Here is a 27,644-nt window from a genome sequence, read left to right as displayed (position 1 = left end):
CCACAGTAAGGCTGTTTTTTTTTGTCTGGAAAAAGGCAGGATGTGCCTTTGCTTTACTCCAGAAATGGCACTTTGAAACTTGTACTGACTCAGTCTGTCCCCAGGTATGGAAGAATTCAAGTAATTTAGCACTTGCCATTTTTCCCTGTTTATGATGCCTGTTTAAGACCATAACATTTGATTTAAAGTATAGCTAAGACCTTTAAACAATCTGGATGAGGAGGACTGTCTCAGCAACTGTAGTGTATTTTATTCTGAATTTTCTTCCCCCTCCATCCTATTCCTCTCTCTCACAGCAGCATATAATCTCCAAGCAATTTATATGATAGTTCATCATAGGAAAGTCTTGTGCTGCTACTGCAGGATGAGCTTTTCTCCAACTAATTTCCTATTTTCCTGCTGTAAAGCTGCCAGAACACTTTGGTGAATAGTAGATGGATATTCAATTAAAAACTTCTGTACTAGGACCTTAGAAAATTGCTTCTTAGTGAAAAGCAGATTCACCTTAAGTGTGCTTCTTGTTGTCAGTTTGATAGTATGGATATTGCTCTATTTCTAGCTACATTTGCCTTTCTTTCCTGCATCATCAGTGAATAGCTGTAATGTCTGATTAAAAAAAATGTCTGAATCAAAAGACTTAACTTTTTAACTTCCTGCTGATTCCTTCAATAGTTTTCAAGTTGAAATACAAACCATTGTGCTTTATGATATGAAGTACCCATGGCTGCTGATTTTGTATTAGAAATAGTAAGTGATCATTATATTTGCTTTGCACCCTTGTGACACATTCACTTCCTGTGACTTTTTTAACCAAATAAGTAGTAGAAAAGCATAGGGAATTTTTAGCATCACCTGAGAGTTATGATTAAATTTCTGTAATTGCCTGTGTGAAAAAGATAAGAGAAAAACTGATACGAGATATCAGAAGAAACAATAAGAATAGAAAATGGCATAGGTTTCTCCTTATGTCCTTTGTCCTGTTCACAGTCACTTTCAAGAGTCCTTTGAGATACTCTGGCTATGGCTACCTGCACCAGCTTCACTTTCCTGGCACTGATGTTTTGGAGGGCAGATTAGAACATGCAATATTATGCATATTCCAGCTGCCTAATTACTTCTGAGAATTTATGATTAATTGGGATCAGAAAATTTATGAGTGGTAGTTTTTGTTATTTTTTTAGTTATTTATTTATTTTTATTATAGTATTACTCAGTAACTGTTAAGCTGTTTTATGCTTGTTTATTTAGAATTAAATTTGTTTTGCAGTATTAAGACCTAGATATAACTAAATGCTAAAAGAGAGTTATAATGAGACCCTTTACATTCAAGATTTTCCTTCATATTGATTGAGAAAAGGTAATTTACCCAGTGAGGAGAGCCATTGGTAGTCCAGTTGATATTGATAGAGTTTGTGGTAATTCATTTCTTATGAGATACTTCACATCTCACAGCATTGGATCTGTAGGGAGATGTCTGTGATGGCTTGAAGAGGAAAAAAATGACAACCTCGTATTGAAGCAGTTGAGAAGAAAAAAACACCTATAATGAGGAACAGTTCTGCATGAAAGATTTCTTATTTGCTCAGTTGCATATGATTTTCCATGCCCTTGTTTTTTGTAGGTTTTTGGGGGGTTCTGTTGTTTTTTTTTTTCCCTGGCTTTTTTCCCACCCTTTTAAAAATATACTTACTTGTTTTTCACTGAAGAAGGTTTTCATGAGTCATTTGTCTTTAAAAAAAGTGCACGGGCATGGTTTATTGGGCGAGGGATATTGTGTTATTGAGTAAATATAGTGATTTTCAACTTAAAATACTCATAGCTTATTCATTCTTTGTCTTTCTCATATTAAAAAAGATGATAAACATACTTCTAAATTAATTTCCTTCTGCAGGTTTTTCATGTACAGTAAAAACATGCTTTGAAACGCTGTATGAAAAAGCCTTGAAGCTTCTGCCTTTTCAAAATAATTTTTATTCTTAAAAAGTCAGAAATGCCAAGTTCTGCCTTTACTGTCTTCTCAGAGGATACCTTGAAGAACATCTAAAATGTTCATTTAAGAGATTTCTCAGGTAGCAGTTAATAAGATGGCACTGCTGAATCCTTAAAGATTCTGCAAAAAGCCCCACTAAAACTGTAGAAAAACATAGAATGTAATTTTCCATGCATCTAGATATTCCCATTGTTTCTATGGGATTATTTGCACTCAAAAAGTTATTCCTATCCACTTTCAGGATGGGGAATTAGGAAATTTTTTTTAAAGTTTGTTTAAAAGCATCAGACAGACTTGAAAAACAGAATTGCTAGCAGCTGCCTTCCTTTTGTGTTCAAATTGGACACAAACTTGTCCATTGAGAACTGTAGCTTTGGAGAAGATCACAGTTTTGGTTTATTTAACTAGAGATATGACTTTCCACAAGGGATCTTTGCTTTTTATTTGGAAGTTGTACTTAGGAGGAGCAAGTTGAAGATTTGATGGGTAAAATGTTGTTTCCATCAATTCTGCATATAAGGAGTAAATATACCTAGGTTCTAGTGTTATACAAATTGCTATAAGGAAGTAAAAGACATTCTTAACAGCATTTAAATTTCTTTGGCTCTGCCTATTGATTACAAGAATTTTTGTTACTACTCTGCTGGGAACTGCAGGAGTGGGAGTGAACTGTAGAGAAACAAGATAAACCAGGTGCCTCGAGTTGCCAAAGAGTGGGTGTGAGTCCACCTGTGCCTGGTTAGGGCAGGTCCCCTATTACCAGGGGGCCAATAAAGGTGGGACACACACCCACAGAGAGAAGCTCAGCTCATTCTGATGCGAGGCAAGGGAGAAGCCAGTAGCTCGTTGAGCCTCAGGAGCAAGAAAGGCTCTTCCTGCTACAGTGAACAATAACGGGGCTGAAGGATTTATCAGTCTAAAATGAGACAAAAAGGCAGTAAGAAAGAAAACTTACTTGAGAGCTCTTAATATTAGATTGAGCTGCGAAGCCAGATACGTTTGGGTACAAAGCCCTGTTAGATGACAGACAGCTGAAGCTTGATTTTCATGGTTTGGTAATAGTATGCTTAAGATGTTCCAAGAAAAATGGGGTGTCCAGTGGGCCTAATGCCAGAGCAGTTTCTGTTCAGACTCGGCAGCATCAGGGGCAGCGCAGGGAGCAAGAGGCAGGGAGGAGGCTCACACCTCAGGCTGGTGGCAAGCAGATAGATGGAATAAGGCCCACTGGTGGGAGAAGGGTTTAGATCCTCTGGCTCTAGTTCCTTGTTCCTCAGGAAGGAGGCATCAGAGGCAGGGAGGCTATCCGTATGGAAATAGCTGCTATGAGTCCTCACTTTGGCAAAAACTTTGAAGAGATTATTCAAACACTGCTGGTTTGGGCCTTCATGCAGTGTTACGTTGTTCCCACCATTGTCCCAGGATGTTTCTGGGACCCTTTTGTTGTTTCTGTGGTGTGGTGTAGCTGTAGATCTTGAACTGTCACATACATACCTGAGATGGAAGTCTGCAGAGGAATATGCACTTGATTTAAAGGACTGATTTGGAATTTAAAAGTACTTGGAACCAAAGGGCAATACCTTCCAGAAGCTGGATGGCACAGCATGAGGCCATTAATTTTGAAAAGTACTGCCACAGTAGACTTTTGTAGTCAGGTGTGTGTCCCCCTGGCTTTAATGGACTAAACAATTTGGAAAGACTTCAATTTTTATAAGAAGCCAAACAATAATGTGGTTTTTTGAGGTTTAAATTTCTCCAAGGAAGAATCAGAGCCTGCAGTTATGAGGTTACTCACAATGTGGAACTGTCCACATTCTGTAGTCTGCATTTTACAAAGTATTTAGTTCTTGGAGGAAACACAAGGTGAAGAATAACTTCAATTATAGTTAGTTTGCTTTCTAGACATTGACTATTGACATTTATGTTTGGAATTTGCAAATAAAGTATTTTTTCCTTTGTTCACTGTTCAATATTTTTATGACACTTGCTGAATTGGGTTATTTCATATTAGCTGCCTCAAAGATTTAGGTTTGCTTAGAGCCAGTTGTACCATTAGTTACCACCTTCAAAATTACACCTTACTAGAGAACTTGAAAAAAATCCCAATATTTTACATTGATTCTGTCTTCTTAGAAAATTAGACTCTAAATATAAAGCTTTTAAAGGATGTGCCAATGTGGAGCTGCATCTTTGTAATTTGGAACTGCATGTGAATAAGCTGAGTTATATCCACAATGCTTTTACTGCTCCTGTTTATCTAGTGCCTTAGATGGGATCAGTTTTGCTGTCAAGGTTGACAATATCTTGCAAAACAGTAGAAGAGTCATTATTTATTTCTGTTCCTATGCAAGCATTGGTTTCAGAAAGGGTCATATTACAATGAAATAGAAAGTCAGTATCTACATTTAGGGGTTCTTTGAAGGTTTCAAGGTGAAGTTCAGACCTCTCTCCAAGACCTATGTTTGCTCTTTCTGGTGACTGTAAGCAATTTCAGAAACAGAAAGCAGTTGGAAAATTTGAGTCACCCTGAATAAATAAGCCTGATTGTTAAAATTAATTGTTTTCAGTTAATAGAGAATGTACTGACCATTTCAAGGCATTTATTGCATTACTCATTCACTTTTCCTGTAGGACATCTTTCCTAATTATCTCCAGTCTTTGCTTTAAGCATATTGGTCTGTTCATGGATTACTACATATTTTTAGCAAGGAATTATCTCTGACTGAAGTATGATATATGGTACATAACAAGGTTATACACCCATGTACCTAACAAGATACTGCCACTTTGGTTTTCACTGGTATTAATTTCAGTATGATTTACAGAATGAGACAGTCGTGTTTGTCTTACAGGCTTCCTAGTGCACTATAACTGAAGGCCAAATATTGTGGTCAGGATACAAAGCTATTTTTTTAATATATATGAGAATCTGGTCCTTTCCCCTGAAGCCTAATGTGTACTGACTTAAGTACTTTGTGTAAGGATACTTCCTCTGTTTGTGGCTTTTTGTTTCCCTTTGGACATGGACAGTCCAACACAGTGAGGAATAAGTGATTGCTTTAGAGACACAGAGTTCATTGGGCAGTTTGGTTCTTCATATGGCTTATCTTCTACCATGAAAGAAAAGATTATTCAAAACAACCAGTAGACACGGAACTACTGTGCTAATGTATAGAAAAAATGCTGAAGAGTACAAGAAAAGTCTAAGCTATACCTTTCAAATAGCAAATAATGATATAAGAACTTTGTTTGTAGATAGAAAGAAAACATTGATTGTTTAGAAAGTATAAAACTGAATGTTGCAATACTACTCAGATATTTCAAGAGCTCAGTCTTCTATTGATGCTGAGAATGAATGAGCTGCTAAATGAAGAGATTGTCCATTTGCATTGACAATGTTTGCACTGCAACATCTTGGACATTTTGAAACTCACCCATTCTGTTTTACAGGAGTAAAATAATGCTGCACACTAAAGCACTGCCAAACTGCAGTGTGGGCACCTCAATTTATCAGCTGGTTGGAGAGAGATAACATGATTTTTCATATGAATATGGTGATGATGGATTAGCATCAATAATGTTTGTTGTAATAATAATTATTATATAGGTCTTGTTCTGTAAGTAATTCTGGAGTATATAAAGAGTACTATAGCAATTCAGAAGATTGAAAGTGTTCCATTTCATTCTTACATGCTGCTACTAAAGTGTATGTTTTGACTCAGCAGATTTTATGCTTAACATCACATATTGTCATTCTGTGAATATTGTGCTACTGGGTCCTGAAAAGTATTGAAAAAAAAAAAATTATCTTCAGCATGTGTGATTTACCAAATGCCCTGATGAACTGAGGATATAAAGAATGTGCTTGCTAGGAGATCACAAGTAACCATCATTGTGTTTTATGTTGTATTTATTACAGGCAGACAAGAAAGAGAGAAGTAATGCCTTGAATGTTGCAATAGATAGTATGTGCAAGAAGACAAGAGATCTCCGCAGGCAGGTGAGCAACCTGAGGAACCGAAAAGATAGAAAAGGAGACCTGAAGGATGGTTTCCCAAGTTGCTATTTTCAGGTTTATTGAAAATAAAGATTACTTCTACATTTAAAAATCAGTGGGGATAGTGACACTGTTCCACACAATACATACATACAAATATTCCAAATGCTGGGAAAAAATCCTAAGAAATGATACTGGCTGAATATATGTATGTGAAGACACCAAAGCCTGAATGTGTATGTATGCAAGTATTAACTATAGAAACATATCAGTAATGTGCTTTGGACATAAAGATTTGTTTTATTTTAAATAAGCTTGAATTATTATTTGCTGTTGAAAAAGATACCTTGAAGTGAACACTGGACCACTGTGTTCAGTTCTTTACAGTTGTGAGGACTCATACAACAAAAAGGGTCCTTAGAATACTTGGTCCATAGTCCACCCCTTTTACATCCCAGTATCCTAAAACCATGGACCAAACATTATTCTGTCTCTCAGAACTTTTACTAGAAACATGAATATTGTTTTTTGGTCTCCACTCACAGCTTTTACAATACTTTATTTATTTTTTTTAATTTTGAATGGAACTGTGTACTACAGCTGATATTACATTGGGCACTCACAGTGAATTCAGGGCTATTTTGTGCCCAATATATTCTGCTCTCAGTCAATTACTGGGATTGCCTCTGCAAAATTGGAGTTGAAGATGAAACCTTGTGAAGTTCTGCTATTGATATCTCTTCCGTGTAGTACACAATAAACAAAACCATCATATAAATGCTACCCAGTCATCACCGGGTTGTGGGTTATGCCATAGGCCTCTGTGAAACAACTTTGTAGACTACAGTAAGTAAACTGAAGGAAGGTTTGTATCTGTCAAGACTTGAAGAACAGTATATTCTGGAAGTTTTAAGAATCTCTGGCTTTTCAAATTAAATTATTGGTATTCATTTTAGGAACTTGGCTGTCATTTTTAATGCACTTTGATATAAAATTAAAACCTTTCCATGCTTCCACTTCTATAACAGTCAGACTACAGGATGAAAATAAGAACTTGCACCTTAAAAATAAAACAATTTGTCAGACATCGTCCTCTCTCTGCTTTCTCTCTTCTGATTGTGTCCCTTACATAGCACAAAAATTTCCCTAGTGTTGCCTGCTAGCACCACTGGTGCTGTTCTTTGTCTGTTTATATGTCTCACTATGTGGTTGCTTAGCTTTCAGCATTTTGCTCCAGAGGTGGCCAGAGTAACAAAAGAGACTTACTGAGTACTGGAAAAAATTATTCTTATGATCAGGATGAAGAGAAATAGATACTGCTTCAGATGTTACCTTTTCTTTTTGTTGTGTTCCTTTCTTTGTGCTGAGTGGTATTTCTTAAATGCTACACAAGCTGTCTTTTTTCTGAAAATCTCAGCTTCATGTATTCCCTCACATAGCTGAAACAGGAACATAATTTCAAACTTGTTTGTATTCAGCAAAGACACAGCTTTTTTTTTTCTTCTTTTCTGTTTTTTTGTTTTTTTTTTTAAGATGTGTTTCACTGTCTAATTGCAGGGTAGAGGATTTCTTAGAACAAAATAATAATGATAATTTATATGTGAAAGGTTAATTAAACCAAGCAAACCAGTAAAAAGCTGCAGCAAAGAATTATGTGCTGAGAGATAAAATTAGGTTTGAAAATTGGATGCCTCATGCATATGACTAAGGTCATTGCAGTCACTGGTCTTCAAACAATACATTAAGGCTGCAAAAGTCCTACAGTCTGGGCTATGGAAAATAACTTCTTAAGTGAAGTTATGCCCCAGTGATCTAAGTTTATGTGAAACCTAATTATAATATAAATTTGTAGCAGAATGTTACACTTCTGTAATAATTTAAGAACTTAAATAAAAATTAATTTTAAATAGAGAAACTTGAATGTTAAACTAATTTATAGTTTTTCTTAATCTATTAACCTATTATCAGATGGCATAATTAGCTATCTTTTTGATATCATTATCATGAAGGCCACCATTTTGCTATCATACTGTATCATCGGGTTATCCAACAAGGTTGAAAATATTTGGGTAATTTTTCAACTCTGAAAACATGTACCGTAGACTACAATCATAATTACATTTATATTTTCTAAAATGAAACACCCTTCTCCCTTATCGTCTGAATTTCAAGAGAGAATACCCAGGAGACATTAGGCTTTCTTGCAGCATTAGGTGTTGAATCAGTTAAGTCATCTGCCCATTAAAGAACATGACTATTTGTCTCCCTTTATTTCATGAGCACTAGTGCATCTTTTAAGTGTTTTATGCATCTGCACTCATGCACACATATTTTCACACATGAACATGTATATTTACATAGTTATTAAAATTATCCCTATAACTAATTACATTTTTCTGTGTAATAAATAAATTGCAGCCACAGTAAGCTTCAGGCTCATAATCCTTCAAGTAATGCAGGAATACAGAGCATATATTTGTTTCAAAATACTAAGAGACAACAATTACAGTGGGCTTTAATAACAGCCCAGTTGGCAGATACTGATGTAATGCTTTCTTTTGCAGCTCCGCAAGGCCATTATAGATCACATCTCAGACTCCTTCTTAGATACCACTGTTCCACTTCTAGTTCTCATTGAAGCTGCTAAAAATGGAAGAGATAAAGAAATAAAAGAATATGCTGCTATTTTTCGAGAACATACCAGCAGGCTTGTGGAGGTATGTTTGGTGGAGTTAGTCTTTTTTTTTTTTAATCCATGGTATAAGTGACTTACCTCTAAACATTTCTTTTGCTGGCAGATATTATAAAGGAATCAAGCCTGGCATTTCAGGAAAGAATACATACATTCCCTAGGGTAATAGTAAACATACTCCATTTTTGCATGGAAATTAGGTGGTTGGGAATTCTATTTGGAGAAATTAGTGTAAGCCTTTCCAAAAAGTATTCAGTGGGAACTTGTGTTTCAGTGGGAAATGTGTGATTCTAAGGAGTATTAGCTCAGAGTATTCAGCATACTACTACCTAAACTACATGAGACACTGCATTGGTATTAGTTGTTTGCCAGCTTTCTCACTTTGAAAGTTTATAGCCTGTGTAATGATATGCTGAAAAGAAAATGATGACACAGTTTAGAGTAATGAACCCTCTAGCAGACTTAAAGCACATTGGTGTATATGCTGAATAAATTGACTTTCATAAGTTGTATACTCAGTATTCATTTCTAAAGGATGTATTTCTTTATTATGTGTAAATGATACTTCTTAGAAATGATATGCTTAGAAATCTGGAAATATAATTGGAGTGAAATCTTTGTTGGACTGACCTGAATTCATTTGAACTGGAGTTTGAAACACTGCTGGCATACTGCAAGAATGGGTGTTGCAGGAACATTTTCTCAAGTTCCTTTAAGAAATGCACTGCTAATTTTTTAGGGTTTTTAAAAACTTTTAATGCTTTTCTGTGCAGTAATGCAAAAATGAGACCAATAGGTGAATTCACTCTGTGCCTGAAAATTTACTCAGGAAAACTAATTGGCTGAGGATGACTTCATTTATCTTGGGTGATCTACAGATAATGCAAGACAAATCTGTAAAAGCAGGGTAATGCATTTATGTTTCTCTTTATGGTTATGTAGTTACAGAATTATACTAGTTATTACTCTCCAATTTACAAGAGTGTCTCATTTAGACCATGCTGCAAAATCAAATTGAAATTAAAATACAAACCCAGAATTCTAGAAGTTTTTCAGATATTTAATACTGAAGATAAACCAGCCTGAAATAGTTTGATTTTCAGAAAGAACCAGTGATCTCTGAAGATTAGATAAATTTACTGAATTTGGAATTGAGTCCAGTGCAGCTGAAATACCCAAATCATTATTCAGTTTAGAAGATGTGATCCTATAAATCCAATATGAATGGGGTTTAATATCATAGAATCATAGAATTGGCTGGGTTGGAAGGGACCTCAGAGATCATCGAGTCCAACCCTTGAACCACCGTTGCGGTTGCTAGACCATGGCACTGAGTACCACATCCAGTCTTTTTTTAAATATCTCCAGGGACGGAGAATCCACCACTTCCCTGGGCAGCCCATTCCAATGACGGATCACTCTTTCCGTAAAGAAATTCTTTCTAATATCTAACCTAAACTTCCCCTGGCACAACTTAAGTCCATGCCCTCTTGTCTTGTTGAAAGTTGTTTGGTAAAAGAGCCCAACCCCCACCTGGCTACACCCTCCTTTCAGGTAGTTGTAGAGAGCGATGAGGTCTCCCCTGAGCCGCCTCTTCTTTAGGCTGAACAACCCCAGTTCTCTCAGCCTCTCCTCGTAGGGTCTATGCTCGAGTCCCTTCACCAGCCTGGTTGCCCTTCTTTGGACCTGCTCCAGAACCTCGATATCCTTCCTGAACTGGGGGGCCCAGAACTGGACACAGTACTCAAGGTGTGGCCTCACGAGGGCTGAGTACAGGGGCAGAATCACTTCCTTGGACCTGCTGGCAATGCTGTTCCGGATACAGGCCAGGATGCCATTGGCTTTCTTGGCCACCTGGGCACACTGCTGGCTCATGTTCAGCTTCTTGTCGATCCAGACTCCCAGGTCCTTTTCTGCCTGGCTGCTCTCCAGCCACTCTGTCCCCAGCCTGTAGCGCTGCATGGGGTTGTTGTGGCCAAAGTGCAGGACCCGGCACTTGGCCGTGTTAAACCTCATCCCGTTGGAATCAGCCCAACTCTCCAGTCTGTCCAGGTCCCTCTGCAGAGCCCTCCTGCCTTCTAGTTGATCAACACTCCCCCCCAGCTTAGTGTCGTCTGCGAATTTGCTGATGATGGACTCAATCCCCTCATCTAAATCATCAATGAAGATGTTGAACAGAACTGGGCCCAACACTGATCCCTGGGGGACACCACTAGTGACCGGCCGCCAACTGGATGCAGCCCCGTTCAGCACCACTCTCTGGGCCCGGCCCTCCAGCCAGTTCCTAACCCAGCACAGGGTGCTCCTGTCCAAGCTGCGGGCTGACAGTTTTTTCAGGAGGATGCTGTGGGAGACGGTGTCAAAGGCTTTGCTGAAGTCTAGGTAGACCACATCCACAGCCCTCCCCTCATCCACCAGTCGGGTCACCTGATCATAAAAGGAGATCAGGTTGGTCAGGCATGACCTGCCCTTCCTAAAACCGTGCTGGCTGGGTCTGATCCCTTGCCCATCCTGCAGGTGCTGTGTGATTGCACTGAGGATGATCTGTTCCATGACCCTGCCAGGCACTGAGGTCAGGCTGACGGGCCTGTAGTTTCCTGGGTCCTCTTTCCGGCCCTTTTTGTGGATTGGCGTGACATTCGCCAATTTCCAATCATCTGGGATGTCCCCAGTGAGCCAGGACTGTTGGTAGATGATAGCGAGAGGCTTGGCGAGCTCTTCTGCCAGCTCCTTCATTACCCTTGGGTGGATCCCATCTGGTCCCATAGACTTGTGGGGATCCAAGCATCGCAGTAGGTCACAGACTGTGTCCTTCAGGATTACAGGGGGGCTGTTTAGATCCATGTCACTTTCTATGAGCTCCAGAAGCCATCCGTCTTCAGGGTAACCTGTCTTTCCGCTGAAAACTGAGGTAAAGAAGGTGTTAAATACCTCAGCCTTTTCTTCATCTTTAACAACTATATTCCCACTCGTGTCCAGTAAAGAATGGATATTTTCCCTGCCCCTTCTTTTGCTGCTAATGTATCTGTAGAAGGACTTTTTGTTATCCTTCACAGAGGTGGCGAGATTCCGTTCACATTGTGCTTTTGTGTCTCTGATTTTCTTTCGACATGACTTAACAATATTCCTAAATTCTTCCTCAGTAGTTATCCCTTTTTTCCATAATTGGTAGGCCCTCCTCTTAACCCTAATTTCTTTCAGAGTCTCCCAATTCAGCCAGGCCGGTCGTCTTCCCCGCCGGCTCGCTTTTCGGCATACTGGGACAGCCTGCTCCTGTGCTTTCAGAACTTGTTCCTTGAAGTACGACCAACCCTCCTGTACCCCTCTGTTTTCAAGGTCTGTCTCCCAGGGTATACTCCGAACAAGTCTTCTGAAGAGGTCAAAATCTGCCCTTCGGAAGTCCAGCGTAGAGGTCTTATTGACGACCCTCCTTGTATCCCTGAATATTGAAAACTTTATTATTTCATGGTCACTAAGTCCCAGGCGACCACCGACCACCACATCTCCCACCAGCTCCTCTCTGTTTGTGAAAAGAAGGTCAAGCGAGGCTCCATTCCTGGTGGGCTCATTTACTAGCTGGAGCAGGAAATTATCCTCTATACACTCCAGGAATCTTCTAGACTGCTTCGTCTCTGTGCTGTGGAGTTCCCAGCAGATGTCTGGTAGGTTAAAGTCGCCCACGAGAACAAGGGATGACGATTTGGAGACATCCGCCAGTTGCCTGTAGAATACTTCATCATCCTCATCATCTTGATTGGGTGGTCTGTAACAGACTCCCATCACAATATCAGCCTTGTTGACCTTCCCCTTGATTCTGATCCACAGGCACTCCACCTTATTATTACAGACTTCAATTTCTACAGTGTCAAGGGACTCCCTAACATATAGGGCTACCCCTCCGCCTCTCCTACCCTGCCTGTCCCTTCTGAAAAGCCTGTAGCCACCTATAGTAGCACTCCAGTCATGGGAGTCATCCCACCACGTTTCCGTGATAGCGACTACATCATAGCTTTCCTGATGCATGATGGCTTCCAGCTCCTCTTGTTTGTTGCCCATGCTGCGTGCATTGGTGTACATGCACTTTAGCTGGGCTGCTGGTTTGTCTCGTACCTTGGGCAGACCACCCTTAGGCCCCTTTCTGGAGAGCCCAGTTTCAACCCCATCCCCCTTCAAACCTAGTTTAAAGCCCTCCTTATGAGCCTCTCCAACTGATACGCTAGAGTCCTTTTCCCCTTGTTAGTTAGGTGATGTTTCCCAAATGCAAGGAATAGCTGCCCATTAGCATGGGTTTATGATTAAGGGGGCTGATGGCTCCACAGGTATGGTGCTGAAAAACCCTCTAAGGACATGAAGCAGCTGTCTGTGAACACAAGACAACTGTCCTTAGTGATGTAGGAAAAAAAATAGAGTAAAGTTTGCAATTCCAGCATGCTTACTATCCAGGAAGGGGAAAAAAAAAAATATAGTCTTTTTTCAGCATAGACATTACTAGTCCATTTTGCATTGTCCCTGCATTATCACTGCATTATTGCATTATCAGTGCAAAGTGATAACCAGACCAGACAGAGACACTTCAGAAACTTGGAGATTAATTCACCTCACCGAACAATTAAATTTGAATCCCTCTGGTTCTACCTAAATATCTGTAATAAACTGCATTCTCAAAATCATCAGTGAGCCAAAATTTGAATCAGCACAGTTTTATTCCCTACTCTTAATGCATCCTTTGTAAATGTTACTATACACTTTGTCATTGTTACTTCGCAAGTTGTAAATGGTGCCGTTGTTGCCATATTGATAAAAAAACATCAGTGCTTTAATTTTCCTTTCATGATATTTCTTTGATTCCAGAGATTTGCATGATAAATTTTACAGAAACCTCAATCTGTGTAGTCACATCTCCAGTGACATAAAAATCTATTTTAATATTTTAGTCAGTAAGTTCAACAGTGATAGATATGCAACAATTTTGATGTTACAGGATTAGGATGTAAATCCAGTTTTAAGTAAAAGAATCTATTGATATTTGTTATTTTCAGTTTAAACATTTACTTGTCTGCTCATATTAGAACACATACTAACAATACTGAAAATAACTGCCTGTCTCACCAGTATCACATTTTATTTTACTTGTTTTGTCTTTTTTTTTGGAAGGTGAAAAAGTCAGGTATGTATTCTGAGATTTGATTGTTTTTGTCTTTGCTCAAATCAAAAATTTATTTATGCAGTTTCTCAACCCAAGATAAAGATTTCCCAGAGAAGATTTTTTTTTCCTTGTATTAAGTGCCTGTCTCTTCTTTGACTTAATGAGCAGTTTAATCTGGGTGTCTTAATTTCTAGAGAGCTGTAGTGAGGTGAGATGAATTAAGCCTTGAGAGATGAATGCTGGTTTTTTTGTGACATAATGCATTTTCTTGAGCTCCATATAGCAGTTTTAAATCAGGTGTATCCTATTTTTCAGTGTATTTTTTGCATCTGTTTTTGAATGATCAAGAATGCTTGATCTGTAGGTTATTGTGTTGTATATAAATACAATAGATTGAGTTGAATGTTACAAAAACAAAGGTTCATTTTCTTACACAGCTTCCTCCAACAATGAATTTGATGTTGAAATTAGAAGTATTAACCGAAATATCAGAAGAGGTTTTTGGTGGTTTATATTTTAAACTGAAAATGAAAAATTCTCAAATAGAAACAGTAGGTCAGGAGAAAGGACATCTTTTCTTTTCATCTGTGAATGTGAAATTTTAATTGAGTTAAGCTAAATTGCCCACTGCACTGACTCACTACTCATATTGTAATTTAAGAAACAAACACTATCCTCATGAGCCAGAGACCTTTGTAAATCAGCTGGAGGACTTATCTCTTACAAATATCTCTCTTTTGAACTAGCATTTGCCAGTTACAACCTTTCCTTTAAAAATTTATTTAAGACATAACAATATTCAGATATATGCATATCGGTAAAGTACATCAGTGAAATGGAAACAATAAACACACCAGATCTGGGATGATGATGTTTCAAACTGTAGTAGCAACTACAGGTAAAATCTCATTCCTTGTTTTCTTACATGTCTTCTCTCCTGAGTTTCTGAAATACCTGTGCTATTCTCTATCCTTCAGGTTGTAGCATCTATTTATAAATGCAGACACTCGAGAGGTTAGCCACACTTACCAGTAGAATTAGGTGGTGCTCTGTGGCCCATGCTGATATTTGAAAAGATGAAGCAGTGGCAAAGTATTTGAGATACCTTGATTAATATCTTTGCAGTATTGTAGCTGCACAATAATTGACCAAAACAGAATCTCTTTGTTGTAAATGTTAACAGCATCTCAGCTATGCAGAGGAAGTGAAATAGTCCTGGTTACACAATAAAAAGAAAAAACAAAACCAAACATTAAAATGCCCACTTTGGCTATTGTATGGAACACTTCCCACATATGAAATGGATGCTCGGAAGCTCACAAATTTTTATGAGTACCAAAATTCACATTAAATGTTCTTCAGATGGAGGTTATTCTAGGCTGCGGTGCCTTATGTTGCACACTATTTAAAATTTTGACAAAATACTAATAGCAAGTTTTAAGGGTGTTGTTGTACTTTACAGTCTCTTATAAGACATGTCTGGTTTTAGTGAATATACTGTTCTGGCCTTTGGTTCACTTCTACCAAAGACCAAAACACATTCTGATATTGAGAACAAATACGTAATTGTGAACATATGTAAAAATGACTGGGATGTCACAGCTACACAAGGAAAAAAGCAAGTCTTCTGTAATTAGAAATTTCTTGTTTGGGAAAGTTGACAAGCTGTTCTGAGTTGATCTATCAAAGAGATGTAATGCTTTCTGAGGAGTGATAGGCTGGGGGAACTTGAGATTAAAAAAGGAATTTGATGGGAGCAGGGAAGAATCCTGTGATTATCTTTTCTTTTGGCATAGATGCAAATCTCCCACTGCAGTGTGTCAAGGTCAGCTGTACCAAGCAGAGACTGAGAGATTTAATAGGAGAGGTGGAGGCAATGATGAAGTGAACTCTCTGTCTTTCCTCAGTAAGGAATATATCATATTCTCTGTAGTTTGATCTAAAAACACTGACTTCAGATCTACTACTCTGATACATCCACTTGAGGGGTTTGCTCATTGCCTAATTCTTGCCCTTTCTTCTTTAGTTTGTATTTTTTTTTAGTTTTGGGTATGTTCCAAATATTGGCTGTTCCAAATGCTAGCTTTACAAATGAGGATTTTTAAGGCTGAATCTGTTTTTAAAAATGGACAGAAACAGACATCACATCTATTTTAAGTTCATCAGTGTTGTCAGGTGTTGATATAGAACAGCAAAGGCATGTAGAACATATGTTTGATGGTAAATATAAAGATTTCCAAGGCAGAAAATCCAGCACATCTATTAAGGGTAAATTCTTATTTAAAAATAAATAAATAAATAACATTTAAATTAAGCTAAGATTTAAAGGAGAAAAAAAATATTGAGCTCTAGAAGTATATATATATATATAAATAGTTTTGTCACTTTCTAGTGGAACAAAGTACAAGATTGCAGTGGAACAGACTATAGAAATACTGACAGAAACTTGATGTTAATTTATTTCATGAAAAAAAATCTTAAATAAAACAACTCACTGTCTGTTGTTCCTGCAGCTACTTCTAAAACTAGCTTTTAAAAAGATGAAACTGATGTTCTGAATGGGTTGGGAGGACTTTTCTTCACAGCTTATAATTTGGGTCCAGGAACTCTTTGTAATGTAGGGTTCCTGACCCCTTATCTGGAGTGATTCCCTCTCTGGATTGCAGAGTACAACAATAAGGATAAGGGAGATTCCTTTAAACCACCTTTACTGGAGAGTTCATAGCTTTTTGCCACTCCAACAAAATCAAACTGTTGTGTGTGGAATCACAAGACCTTTATTATTTTAAAGGTAGGTATAAATAACATTTAGGGTTTATTTCTATTTTTATTTTTCTATTTTTTTCTATTTAACTAAGAGATGGACCCAGAAAATGTGTTTGAACTAATGTGAACCAAACTCATGGCACTGCTCATCTTTCACAGAAATTAAGTTCTTCAAAGGTAGCAAATCAGACAGATAAACTGTAGAAGAAGATAGAAGGGGAGAATAAGTCTGTTATGTGGATCAATGATGGAGCCTGGAACAAAACAGAGATAAGTGGATTTAACTAACTCAAAATTAGTCACCATTAAATTCAGTTAAGAGTGTCCTTGTAAGGGTTTATTTGAATTAACTTCTTTATTTAGAAAACAATTAATTGGTGGCATTTCTATAAAGAAATTGAGGTTTGTGAAACATAGATGTGAAAACTGTGCTGTTAAAATTACAATGCCATTCTGGCAAACAATATGGAAGAAGTTACATATGGTACATATGATATACTTCCAGCATTAAACATACTGCTCAAAATCCTTGCAAAATGCAGCACAGTGGAAATATTAATAAGTATCTGGTGATCAAAATTTATCCATATTGACAGTAACTTAAAGCATGGTACAAGAAAACTCTTCCTTTCTCTCAATCAAAACACAGGATGACTCACTCTTGCACTAAAGCTTCTTAAATCTGCCTCTTGTGGAAAACAGCTCTGCCAAAAGTCAGTTTCAACAAAGAATTGCAATAAGTTGCTTTTCATTTTCTACACAAGCAGTAAATATTTCACTTCAGGTACAATGGGAAAATTCTCACTACTTCAGCCATTGACATGTATATAAAAGATGATGACGTATTTTGCCACTGGTTTTGTATGCAATTTTCTACACCATTTTATATAAAAATTATGTATTAAATACATTGACCCAAAAAATAGGGTTCTGAAAGCGACTCACCACAGCTCTGAAAGATGCAGGCAATAAAACCTAAAAAATTATCTCACTTTGTGCTTTTCCGAGTCTTGTCTAAAACAACTACATGTCAAGCAGCCAGTGACAGCTGTTGTTTTAACCTCTGAACATCCAGTCTATAGGGAGCACATTGCTTCCCATTACTGTTCTTTATCAGAGCTAAGGATTATGGTAAGAGAACTACTTGAACTCTTAAAAGCAACAAAACCCCCCACACTTGCCATACAAAGCAACACTTTCATAGTCTCCTGGCAGATAGCAGCTTACGGTAAAATGGAATTTAGTGATACATTAATGCATTTTCCTTTATGTATTAAAGTACTTCATACACAAACTACTGACGATTGAAGATTCTGAGTTCTCTTTAACACCTTCATGACAAACAATTAATTGAGTATACTCAGCACTGCACCCATTTCTTGGTCTTCATCCCAGCCTTGTAAAAACTAAATAAAAATAACATTTTAGTACTTCACTGGTAGTTAGTTTTTTACTGAGGTAATGAAAAACAAAAGTACTTCCATCAGTGGCAAATCTGCACAACAACTGCATGTGGAGAGGTCAAGCTGACAGATTACTGTAACATCTTTATTAACTTCCAGTGTATCAGAAAAGAGAAGAATCTTCTGTCATTCTTGGTAGCATAATCAGGAGAGAAGAAACATGAACCCTGTTACTTAGAAGTTTTTTGTTTCATATAGTTTTCAATGCTAAGGAATTGCATCCCCGGATGTAAGATACAAGGCTTGTCATTCTTTTGCTGGCACTTTTGTTGTTACTTCTTCTTTACCCAATTAATATACTTTCAGTTGTATTCTATATGTGTGTCTAAAAAGCAGTTAAGACCTTGAAGAATATATCATTATCCCTATTTTTGCTTAACAGTTTAACTGCTACTAGTCGTGTACATAACTGTACACAGCAGGTGTCACTAGGATGCAGAATCTCTGTTCTATAATGTGAGTCTGTGGAAAAAGATCTTAAGTGTTCTTTTCTACTTGAAAGAGCATATATCTAAGTATGGAAGAGGAAGCTGTTAGCATATAGAGAAATGCATGCAGAATACTGGTCAGCATTTTGGGACTAAAGTGTAGGTGTCAGTGGAGTAGGAGGACATTGTTTGTAAATAAGATGATAAATATTTATGAATGGGGAGTAGATTTTCATGACATCACAATACTAATTGCTAAAATCAAGCTATCCTTGACAAATAAACTTTCCTATCTTATCACAGACATTTGTTATTATTTTGTTTCTTATATTTAATTAAAATTGTTCTTTGGTTTTTGAGGAAAAAACACCTTAAATTTGCTAATTTCTATGTTTGTGCTATTCAGAATTTCCACTAAACACTTCCATTTTTATCTGACCTTTTCACTTTCAAGAGTGAGCAGTGTGCAGCTGAACTGCTCAGGGAGGGTTTAGTTAACAGCACATCCATGGGATAGGGGAAGCAGAGGTTCCTTTCTTGTAGGTTCTTTATTGCTGCAGTTCAGAATCCACAGACCTTGGCTGATCCATTTGAGCAATACAACTGCTGACTTTGCTAATTTTAGAAATTCTATTATGAGGTAGATCTACAGCAAGCAATACCAATCTAACTAAAAAAAAAATTAAAAAAATTACACCAATTCATTTTACTTAGAGATAATTTTTTTCCTGCAGTTTTTAAAAATTCAAACTTTAATGTCTCAAACAGAAATTTAATGCCAGTAAGTCTGAGTTAGATCTAAATTCCTACTTTCCCATTTCAGCTAGAATTAATTTCTGTCCTTAATGCTCCATGAGTCCTTCAGTAAATTGACCTGCTTCCCAAGATGATGTGACAGCTGTCAATAAACAGCATTGACAGTCTTAGTGATTACAGCCTACAAACCTTCTGTTGGCAGGTATTGCTCTGTTTCTTAGCAGATAGCATGCAAAAATGGAAGCCTAAGGATGGTAATGGCATTTGTGGAGGCTGTGTGCAATTATTTCTAAAATGAAAGGCAGCACAGGAAAAATGTACAAATGCTTTAAATGTAAAAATGCTTTAAAATCTAATAGAAGAAGCCTGGAACAGTAATTGAGAGGTGGCATGCAGATGGAAGGAGGCCTTTAAAGACAGATAACTTGTCCTTGATGTATTGGAGCTGGTAGATGAATAGTTAATGGAGATCCAATATAGTCAAAATAGTGAATTAAGTAAATTAATTCCATAAAATCATCTTGAAGACAGCCATGTACTTCTAAGCGTATGTAAACTTTGTAAACTTTATTTTGGGAACTGGAAGTTCCCTCGCAGCAAGTCCTAAATTGATAATGCAAGAATTTTTGCATCCTCATGTAATTAATCAAATAAGGTCCAACTTTCCTATTACTGTTTGAGCTTCAGGTGATAAATGGTGACATTTTCATTAATCCTCTTAATCACAGCCTTTATTGCATAAGTGTGAAGCAAGGGAACAAAAGACAAACAACCCAAAGATTTATCAGACTTCAATGTTTGAAAGATATATTTCAACAGCTAGAAATGCCAGCCAGCTTTTTTCTGGTATTATTGCAGAAAACAGATTTCTAAGTTCCTCAAAATATTAGAAATTGCGATAATTGTGATTCCATCTTATGTCCTCAGAAGTCTCATATTTTTGACATTACTGATTGAGAAAGAGCCGGTCACCTTTTAAAGAATAATTGTGGAGGTGCTAAAAAAGGCTCACATCATCAAAACATTAGCATCAGCTTACCAAAACTTGTGCTTTTGTTTTTGACAACTTGGCTGAGACAAAAGCACATACTGTTGGTTATTTCCCTCTGGTGTAATTTATCCTCTGCAGAAACTGCTTAAGAAGAAACTGAGCAACAAACATAACTAACATGCAATATGGTAATACAGGTACTTCCAAGGAGATCACATTGCTCCCATTTTAACATCATTAAATTGAAGTGGGTTTTAATAACCGTTAGCCTACTATTCAAAATACTGAGTTCATGACAAATTTCTAAAGCTTACAAAAAATTTCTTCTGAAAAACACAGGCTGGTCTTGCTAGACACCAGGAACCTCCTTGCTAGACTCAGTGGGAGTATTAAAGTATCTAGGCATGTTTTCTCTTAATGAATTTTGTCTTCAGTCACAACACTATCATCAGCTCTCTTTTACCAAGCCAGTCCAGAAAAGAGACAGATGGACAGTAAGTACGTTTGCAATGGGAAGTTCAGATCACAATTCTGAGTTTTAGCTTAGTAAACATGTACCCTGTCAGCCCTATAATTCTAAACTTCCTCGTACAGAGATTTGCTTTCATTGAAAAGTATTAGTAATCCCTGAGTCTCTTACTCTGTTGTTGTGTGGATGTGTACTCTCTATTAGGATTGTTTCTTATCTGTGAATCACTTTATGGTGGTGAACAGTGAATTCAGTTGTCTGTTGCTCAAGGCCAGTACACTGTAAACAGGATAGTCTCTGTGGGATAATTCTGTCAGTTAATTCAGTAGGATCACAATCCTACACTTTGAATTCTATCTACATGCTTAGTGGTGAGACCACATGATGCCTCAGACAACACTGCAATCTGCAGTTTGTAAAACTGGATGATTTTATATGTAAGTTTAGCTTGCAAGGCTTATAAACGGTTTTAGTGTTTTCCTTTGTGCTCAATTTTACCTTTCCTGGACGAGAGATCACATTACAAAAATGAGTCAAGGATTTCTTATAAAATGTTTTATGAACCCTTAAGCTCAATTGACATGAAATACAGGCTTCCACCGACACAGAAAGATTTTATGTTAGTACAACATTTACTCCATATAAACTACAGTAGAAAGGAGACTACCTCAAGCTCCACTGCAATTGGAACGTGCTGTCTGTAGATTGCTGGAAGAATGCAGCTCATGACACCACCCACAAAGAAGAGAAGAAAATGTAATAAACCTGAGAACAATTACTTAGATATTAATTTAAGGGATAATGTCATTATAAAAATGCATGAGAGGATGAATTATATTTTTAAAGATATTTGAAATATAGCCTATAGTGAATGAATAAGAATATACTGTAATAGAGTAATGACATAATGTAATAACTAAGTCTGTGCTATGTGGCACAGAGATTTTTACCACTACAGCAGTGTGACATTTATTTTGCTTTAAGGGCAACTTAGTTATCTTGAATACATGTATGTATGTAATTCGAGTGAGTTACAGATTGCTTGATAGCCGCTGCAAATACAATTAGCTTGAGTGTTTCATAATAATCTTTCTCAGCATGTTTACAGTTTTACATTGAAATTTAAAATTTCAATTCACTTCACCATGGGAAGGATTTTGAATAGCAGTAGCATAGTTGCAGACTTCATACTTGCCCTGTATGGTTAGTTAATATTCATTGGGAAAAAACCCAAACCCATCAGTAGGAAAATCAGTAGGGTATCAGGGTAGGAAATCAGGGTGTTTAAGGTGTCTTTTCACTAAGCCACTCTTTCAAGCCCTCCTGGCACAGGCCCTTCTGGCCTCCTTTTCAGTGTGCTGAGGGCCGGGTCCAGTATCGTGCCCCATTCCGCTGCCCCAGCCACCCGCCCAGCTCCTCCCCATGGCCACGTTCTGAGTTCCTGGCTCCGGTCCCTGAGACTGGGTCCTTGTCCCTTGTCAGCACAGCTGGCCCAGATCAGCCCAGTAGAGATGGAGCCGGGCAGCGACTGTGCCCTGTAGGGCAGAGATGGGCCCAAGCTTCTCCCCTCTGGGCAGACCGAGCTCCCTCTCAGCCGCCATTTTGTGTCTGCCCTGTGGGAAAGTGCGCCCAGCCCCGTTCTGTCCCGAACCTTCTGGAAGGTTCAGTAGCCGCAATGAAGTTGAGGTGATGAGGAGATCTCAATGGTGTCCAGTGAATGAGGGCAGGGGAATTAGGTTGTAGATAACTCTGTAGATGGAAAAACGTGCTTTTTGTTGTCTGGGAGGAGAATTCCACAGGTGCCGGTGAGGCTTTTCTGTGTGAGGAGCTGCCAGGTGCTGAGGAGAAAACTCTGAGGTGACTGGTGAGCAGGTCAGGGCATGCAGGGTAATTCAGGCTGTTAAATGTAATATATATATATATATGCCTTTTCTTCCTTATCAGGTTGTCCATGTTAAGAAGTGTTTTCCTTCCACAAACTTAATGGACTTGTTGGTTTAAGACCTAATTTTTTTGCAGTATGAAATATAAAATATTGATCTATGAAGCAACAATAGACAAGGGAATTCTCTTTAGGTCAGTATGTTTGGCTTTTGGTTTTGGGTTTTTTTTTTATTTTTATTTTTTGAGATGTAGTGCATTTAAGCAGTGGTGAGCTTTTGGGAGCCTTTGTGTGAACAGCTGCTTACCAGTAGAAGAGAGAGACATGCAGTTCAGAGCAGTATTTTGGTTGGTATTCACACTTAATTCTTATGCATTATCCTTAGGCTTGAAGCTGTTTGATCAAAAAGAGGTAAAGTAATTCTTCTCTAGATATTATTTTTTCAATACCGATTCAGTGGAAGCAGATCAGGAATAGACTATAGGTCTATAGTAACTCTGAAAGCATTAAGGTATGTTATATCCTGTATCCTGTATAACTCTGAAATGAATGTGGTTTTTGCTTATGGCAGATAAAATTTATGCCTGTGTTCTGTGATTGCTTCCTCTCTTGAATGAGGCTCTATGAATTTTTGTAACTTGCTTTCTTTTATGCCCGACCCATAGGGAAATATTCTGCCTCCCTGGGGCCCTGGTAAGAGACTTTATAAAGAAGGTCTCTAACCTGGTACACCCCTCATATTATTACCCATTACTTATCTTCCAGGTGCATAGTAAGGAAATCACTACAAAAAGGCTAAGGGGATGAGGGGAAGGCTGTGGATGCAGTCTACCTCAACTTCAGCAAAGCCTTTGACACCATCTCCCACAGCATCCTCCTGGAAAAAGTGGCAGTCTTTGGTTTGGACAGGTACAACCTCCACTGGTGCTGCATCCATTTGGCATCCAGTGATCAGTGGTGTCCCCCAGGCATCAATACTGGGCCCAATCCTATTCAACATCTTTATTGATGACCTGGATGAAGGGATTGAGTCTACCTCTAGTAAATTGATGGATGACACCAAACTGGGGGAGGGGAGTGTCAATCTGCCAGAGGGTAGGAAGACACTGCAGAGGGACCTGGACAGGCTGGGTTGATGGGCCAAGGCCAAGGGTATGAAGTTCAAGTTGACCAAGTGCAGAGTCCTACACTTTGGCCACAGTAACCCCATGCAGCACTAAGGACTGGGGGAAGAGTGTCTGGAGAGTGACCTGGCAGAGGTGGACCTGGGAGTGCTGGTTGAAAACTGGATGAACATGAGCCAGTAGTGTGCCCAGGTGGCCCGGAAGGCAAATGGCATCCTGGCTTGTATCAGAAATAATGTGGCAGGTCTAGGGATGTAATTCTCACCTTGTACTCAGCACTGGTGAGGCCTCACCTCAAGTACTGTGTCCAGTTCTGGGGCCCTCCCTTCAGGAAGGAGATTGAGGTGCTGGGAGCAGGTCCAGAGGAGAGAAACGAGGCTGTGAAGGGACTAGGGGGAAAGTCTTAGAAGGAGAGACTGAGGGAGCTGGGGTTGTTTAGCCTGGAGGAGACTCAGAAAGGACCTTATGACTCTCTACAAGTACCTGAAGAGAGGTAGTCAGGTGGGGTTTGGGCTCTTCTCCCAGGCAGTGACAGGACAAGAGAACACGGCCTGAAGCTGTGCCAGGGGAGGTTTAGGTTGGGTATCAGAAAGCATTTCCTAACAGAGAGGTTGACCAGGCATTGGAATGGGTTGCCCAGGGAAGTGGTGGAGTCACCATCCCTGGAGGTGTTTAAGGAAGGGTTGGATGTGGCACTTCGTGCCATGGTCAATCCGATGTGGTGGTGTTAGGTCATAGGCTGGACTTGATGATCTCAGAGGTGTTTTCTTTCCTCAGTAATTCTGTGATTCTTGCAATCATCTTCTGTATATGAGTTCTTCTGAGTTACTGTCCTTTATTTTAATACCAGGAAACTGCACTTGCCACTTCAGCTGTTGGTAAACCTGGTAGAAAAAAATGAGTCATCCAGTTAATTGTGAAGTGTAAACCATTTCTATTTTCTTCTGAAAAGAAGATACTTTTCTTTTTCCTATGTGCATACATACTGTGAGGGTTGCACACTGTGTAGCACTGCATTTGCACATTTGGGCCCATAGGAGTACTTTTCTTCAGGTGTCAAAGTCCTCTTTGTGGATATTCCAATAGATTAAGTGTGGGGCTGGTGTGGATGGTACATTTTTGGGGAATGAGACACAGGTCACGCTTACAGACCGTTCCTACTTAGTGGAGTCTTAGACAACTTGGGTTGCCAAGAGCACAAATGTAATCCAAAGAAAATATCTTATCTTTGGTTGTAACCAGGGCTTTGTGCATTAAGGTCTAGAGAGAGAATCCCTAAATTAGTTTTTCAGTATCTCTACTGTGACCTCAAGCAGTGAGAGAAAGCTTAATAGGGTTCTTCATGAAGCCTTACACCTTTATTGAAAAGGAGATGAACTCTGAAGTGTTACTGTGCAGAATTCTCATTACACGTGATCTTTGTCTCAGAGTACTACATTTGTTCAATTTATTTTCCATTTTTATTTTGACTGAGGCACAGTTAATCAAAGCAATGTCCTAAATGAACTTACATCAGTTATTAACTGTCTGAGCACATGGAATTTGAAATAAATCAATTGCAGTGGGTTGTTTTAGATTTATTTTGGTTAAACAAAAAAGAGAACAATGTAATCTGTTGGTATTCAAATATATTAATTACAGAAATAGAATTTTTAGCATGCTTGACAGATAACATCACAGGAAACATTTAAAGTTACATAATACTCAGAGGAGTTTCTTCATGTTAACAAGATAGTTAGTTACAGTTGAACAGGAGCAGTGATAAGCCTCTGGTGTACAAGCTAATTTTGTTGAATCAGTAGTGATTATGGCATTAATGAAGTACTATGTAATTCAGTTCTGCAGAAAATGGAAGAGATGGAGGTATTAAAAATCAAGAGAAATGCAAAAGGAATCAAAAGATAGGTCGATAGGCTTGCAGATATGTAGTGCCTGACAGTAGTTAAATTATCAGATTGAAGAATCTTTCTGGAAGAGTGGAAGGTAAAGACAATGAGGGAAAGCAATGTAACTGATAAGTGTATTTTTGAGTATGGTTTCTAACTTTGTTCTCATAAAAGTAAAAAATAATAAAAAATAAAGTAGTAATGTAACTTTTTGACCTGAAGTGTCCTAGAGCATTTTCCAAGCATTGCAAAAATAGAATATAATCTCTGTCCACAGCTTTTAATAGCTTAGTATTACTATTTGACTTGATCTGGAGAGAAATTAAGTTTTATGCTACAAGATGGGTTGGAAAACAAACAACACTGTGATATTACTTCATTGCCCACTGGAGGTAAGTTTTTAGTCCTCAGGAATATATTTTTCCATTCTCAACATGCATTTTAGTCTATGTAAGTTTTATTAATTTCATAAAAATGCACATAGTAATCATAAAATGCATATGAGACGTATGTATCAGTGTAGCATTTTCCTAAAAAAGTATAATTATTTATTGTTGACCATCCTAGTTTTTCCATGGCATTTTTTGTATGAAGTAATTCTTCTCAGAAGACTTTTCAAGGCTCATGAATAAAACTGCCGTTAGATTCTAAGAAAACATAATAAACCTGTAGACCATAGTTCAGTATACAGCAAAATTAGAAGCAAGGAATATGTAACCATTTATAGTTGGTATAACTGCAGGCTAGCAGTTAAAATCAATTTATGTAGAGTATCTGTTTTGTATCAAAAGTCACGTTGACTGCTGTAAGAGTGAAATTTGGATGTTACTCCTAAGTTCAGTATTCAGTTGCTTTCAACTCCTGTAAATGAAGCATCTTCTGAACTGTGCTTACTCAGGATTCTACCTCAGTGGATTGCTTGTGTCATTGTATTTGTGCTTGTGTCATCGTGTCCTATCACCACTGTGTCCCACTCCAATTCTTTTGTTTTTATTTTGGTGCTTTTCTCTTTGGCAGTTACAAAGAAAAAGCTTCATGGATCAGAAGGTACTTGAGGCTTTGCTTTTTGTGAAACTTCTGGCAAAACAAGGTTCTTATGTTGGTTTAGTCCTATTTAACTCTCTTCATTACAGTCATCATGTCAGTGACTTGGTAAATTCATATACACATTAAAGTGTCAGTGTATCTGGTTAGGTAGTTGCTGAGGGGTATGTATGAAAAATACTCATGCTTGATTTCAAGAAACACCAATATGTTTTTGGGGTTTTTTTTTTTATTATGGTAATTAAAAAAAATAATTAAATTTAACTTTCTACTGAAGATTGGAATGGCAAAAGGACAATATCTGTATTTTAGTCTTCCTAGTAAAGACTACTTGAAATCTTGTGAGACATAAGTTAAATTGTCTGAAATATGAAATGTGTCAGATTTAAATTTAGAAATAGTTTCTTATTTTCTTTTATTAAGAGTATATTCCAAGCACCTAAGTATAAACAGAGCATTTTTCTTCCAAGGCTACACGTGCTTCCAGCATGCCCTTAAGAATATCTATAGGTTTATCAGTTGGAGAGGAATTGGGTTGCCAGGTTGTTGGTTTTTTTTTGCAAATAACATACTTCGGGCTTACCCAGCATTGTGGTGAAGGACCTCAACAACTTTAAACTAGGCAGAGCATTGGGAGATCTTTCCTTAGTGAGCAGAATTTCTTAACAGCAAAAATTTACTATGACGAATAGGAAGTCTTCACCAAGAAGAGGAAACACAAGTTTTCTTGCAGTTAAGGACTTGGTAATGCAGTGTTTAAAGTATGTCTTGGGAGTCTGGATAGAATAATGAACTCCAGTTGGTAGAGTGAGTGGGATCCCATCTAAAAAATGTGTTGCTTTATTTTTGTGTACTGCTCACGTAAAAGGAATGTAGTTTCTATTCCTAAGAAAACAGTCATATTTTTGGAGCCAATGCAGTGAATTTCACTGAGAAAAAATCCTCAGGGATGTATTTATTCTTTAGTTCTCTGTGTGGACAATTGAACAGTAAAGCTATTCTCTACTGAGAAT

The 27,644-nt window shown here is 38.0% G+C and overlaps 1 protein-coding gene across 1 annotated transcript in view; it reads left to right on the top strand.

Moving 5' to 3' along the window:
* Positions 1-27,644, top strand: part of CTNNA3 (catenin alpha 3) — a 413,054-nt gene that overhangs the window by 247,240 nt on the left and 138,170 nt on the right. Inside the window, exons 8-9 of the mRNA XM_030453097.1 lie at positions 5,907-5,987; positions 8,549-8,701. Of these exons, the coding sequence (XP_030308957.1) occupies positions 5,907-5,987; positions 8,549-8,701 (234 nt within the window). The remainder of the gene's footprint in view (positions 1-5,906; positions 5,988-8,548; positions 8,702-27,644) is intronic.

Source organism: Calypte anna, chromosome 6 (assembly GCF_003957555.1).
Source record: "Calypte anna isolate BGI_N300 chromosome 6, bCalAnn1_v1.p, whole genome shotgun sequence".
Taxonomy (NCBI): Eukaryota; Metazoa; Chordata; class Aves; order Apodiformes; family Trochilidae; genus Calypte; species Calypte anna.
The sequence above is the reverse complement of the archived record's forward strand: the minus strand, read 5'-3'. Positions and strand labels throughout refer to the sequence as shown.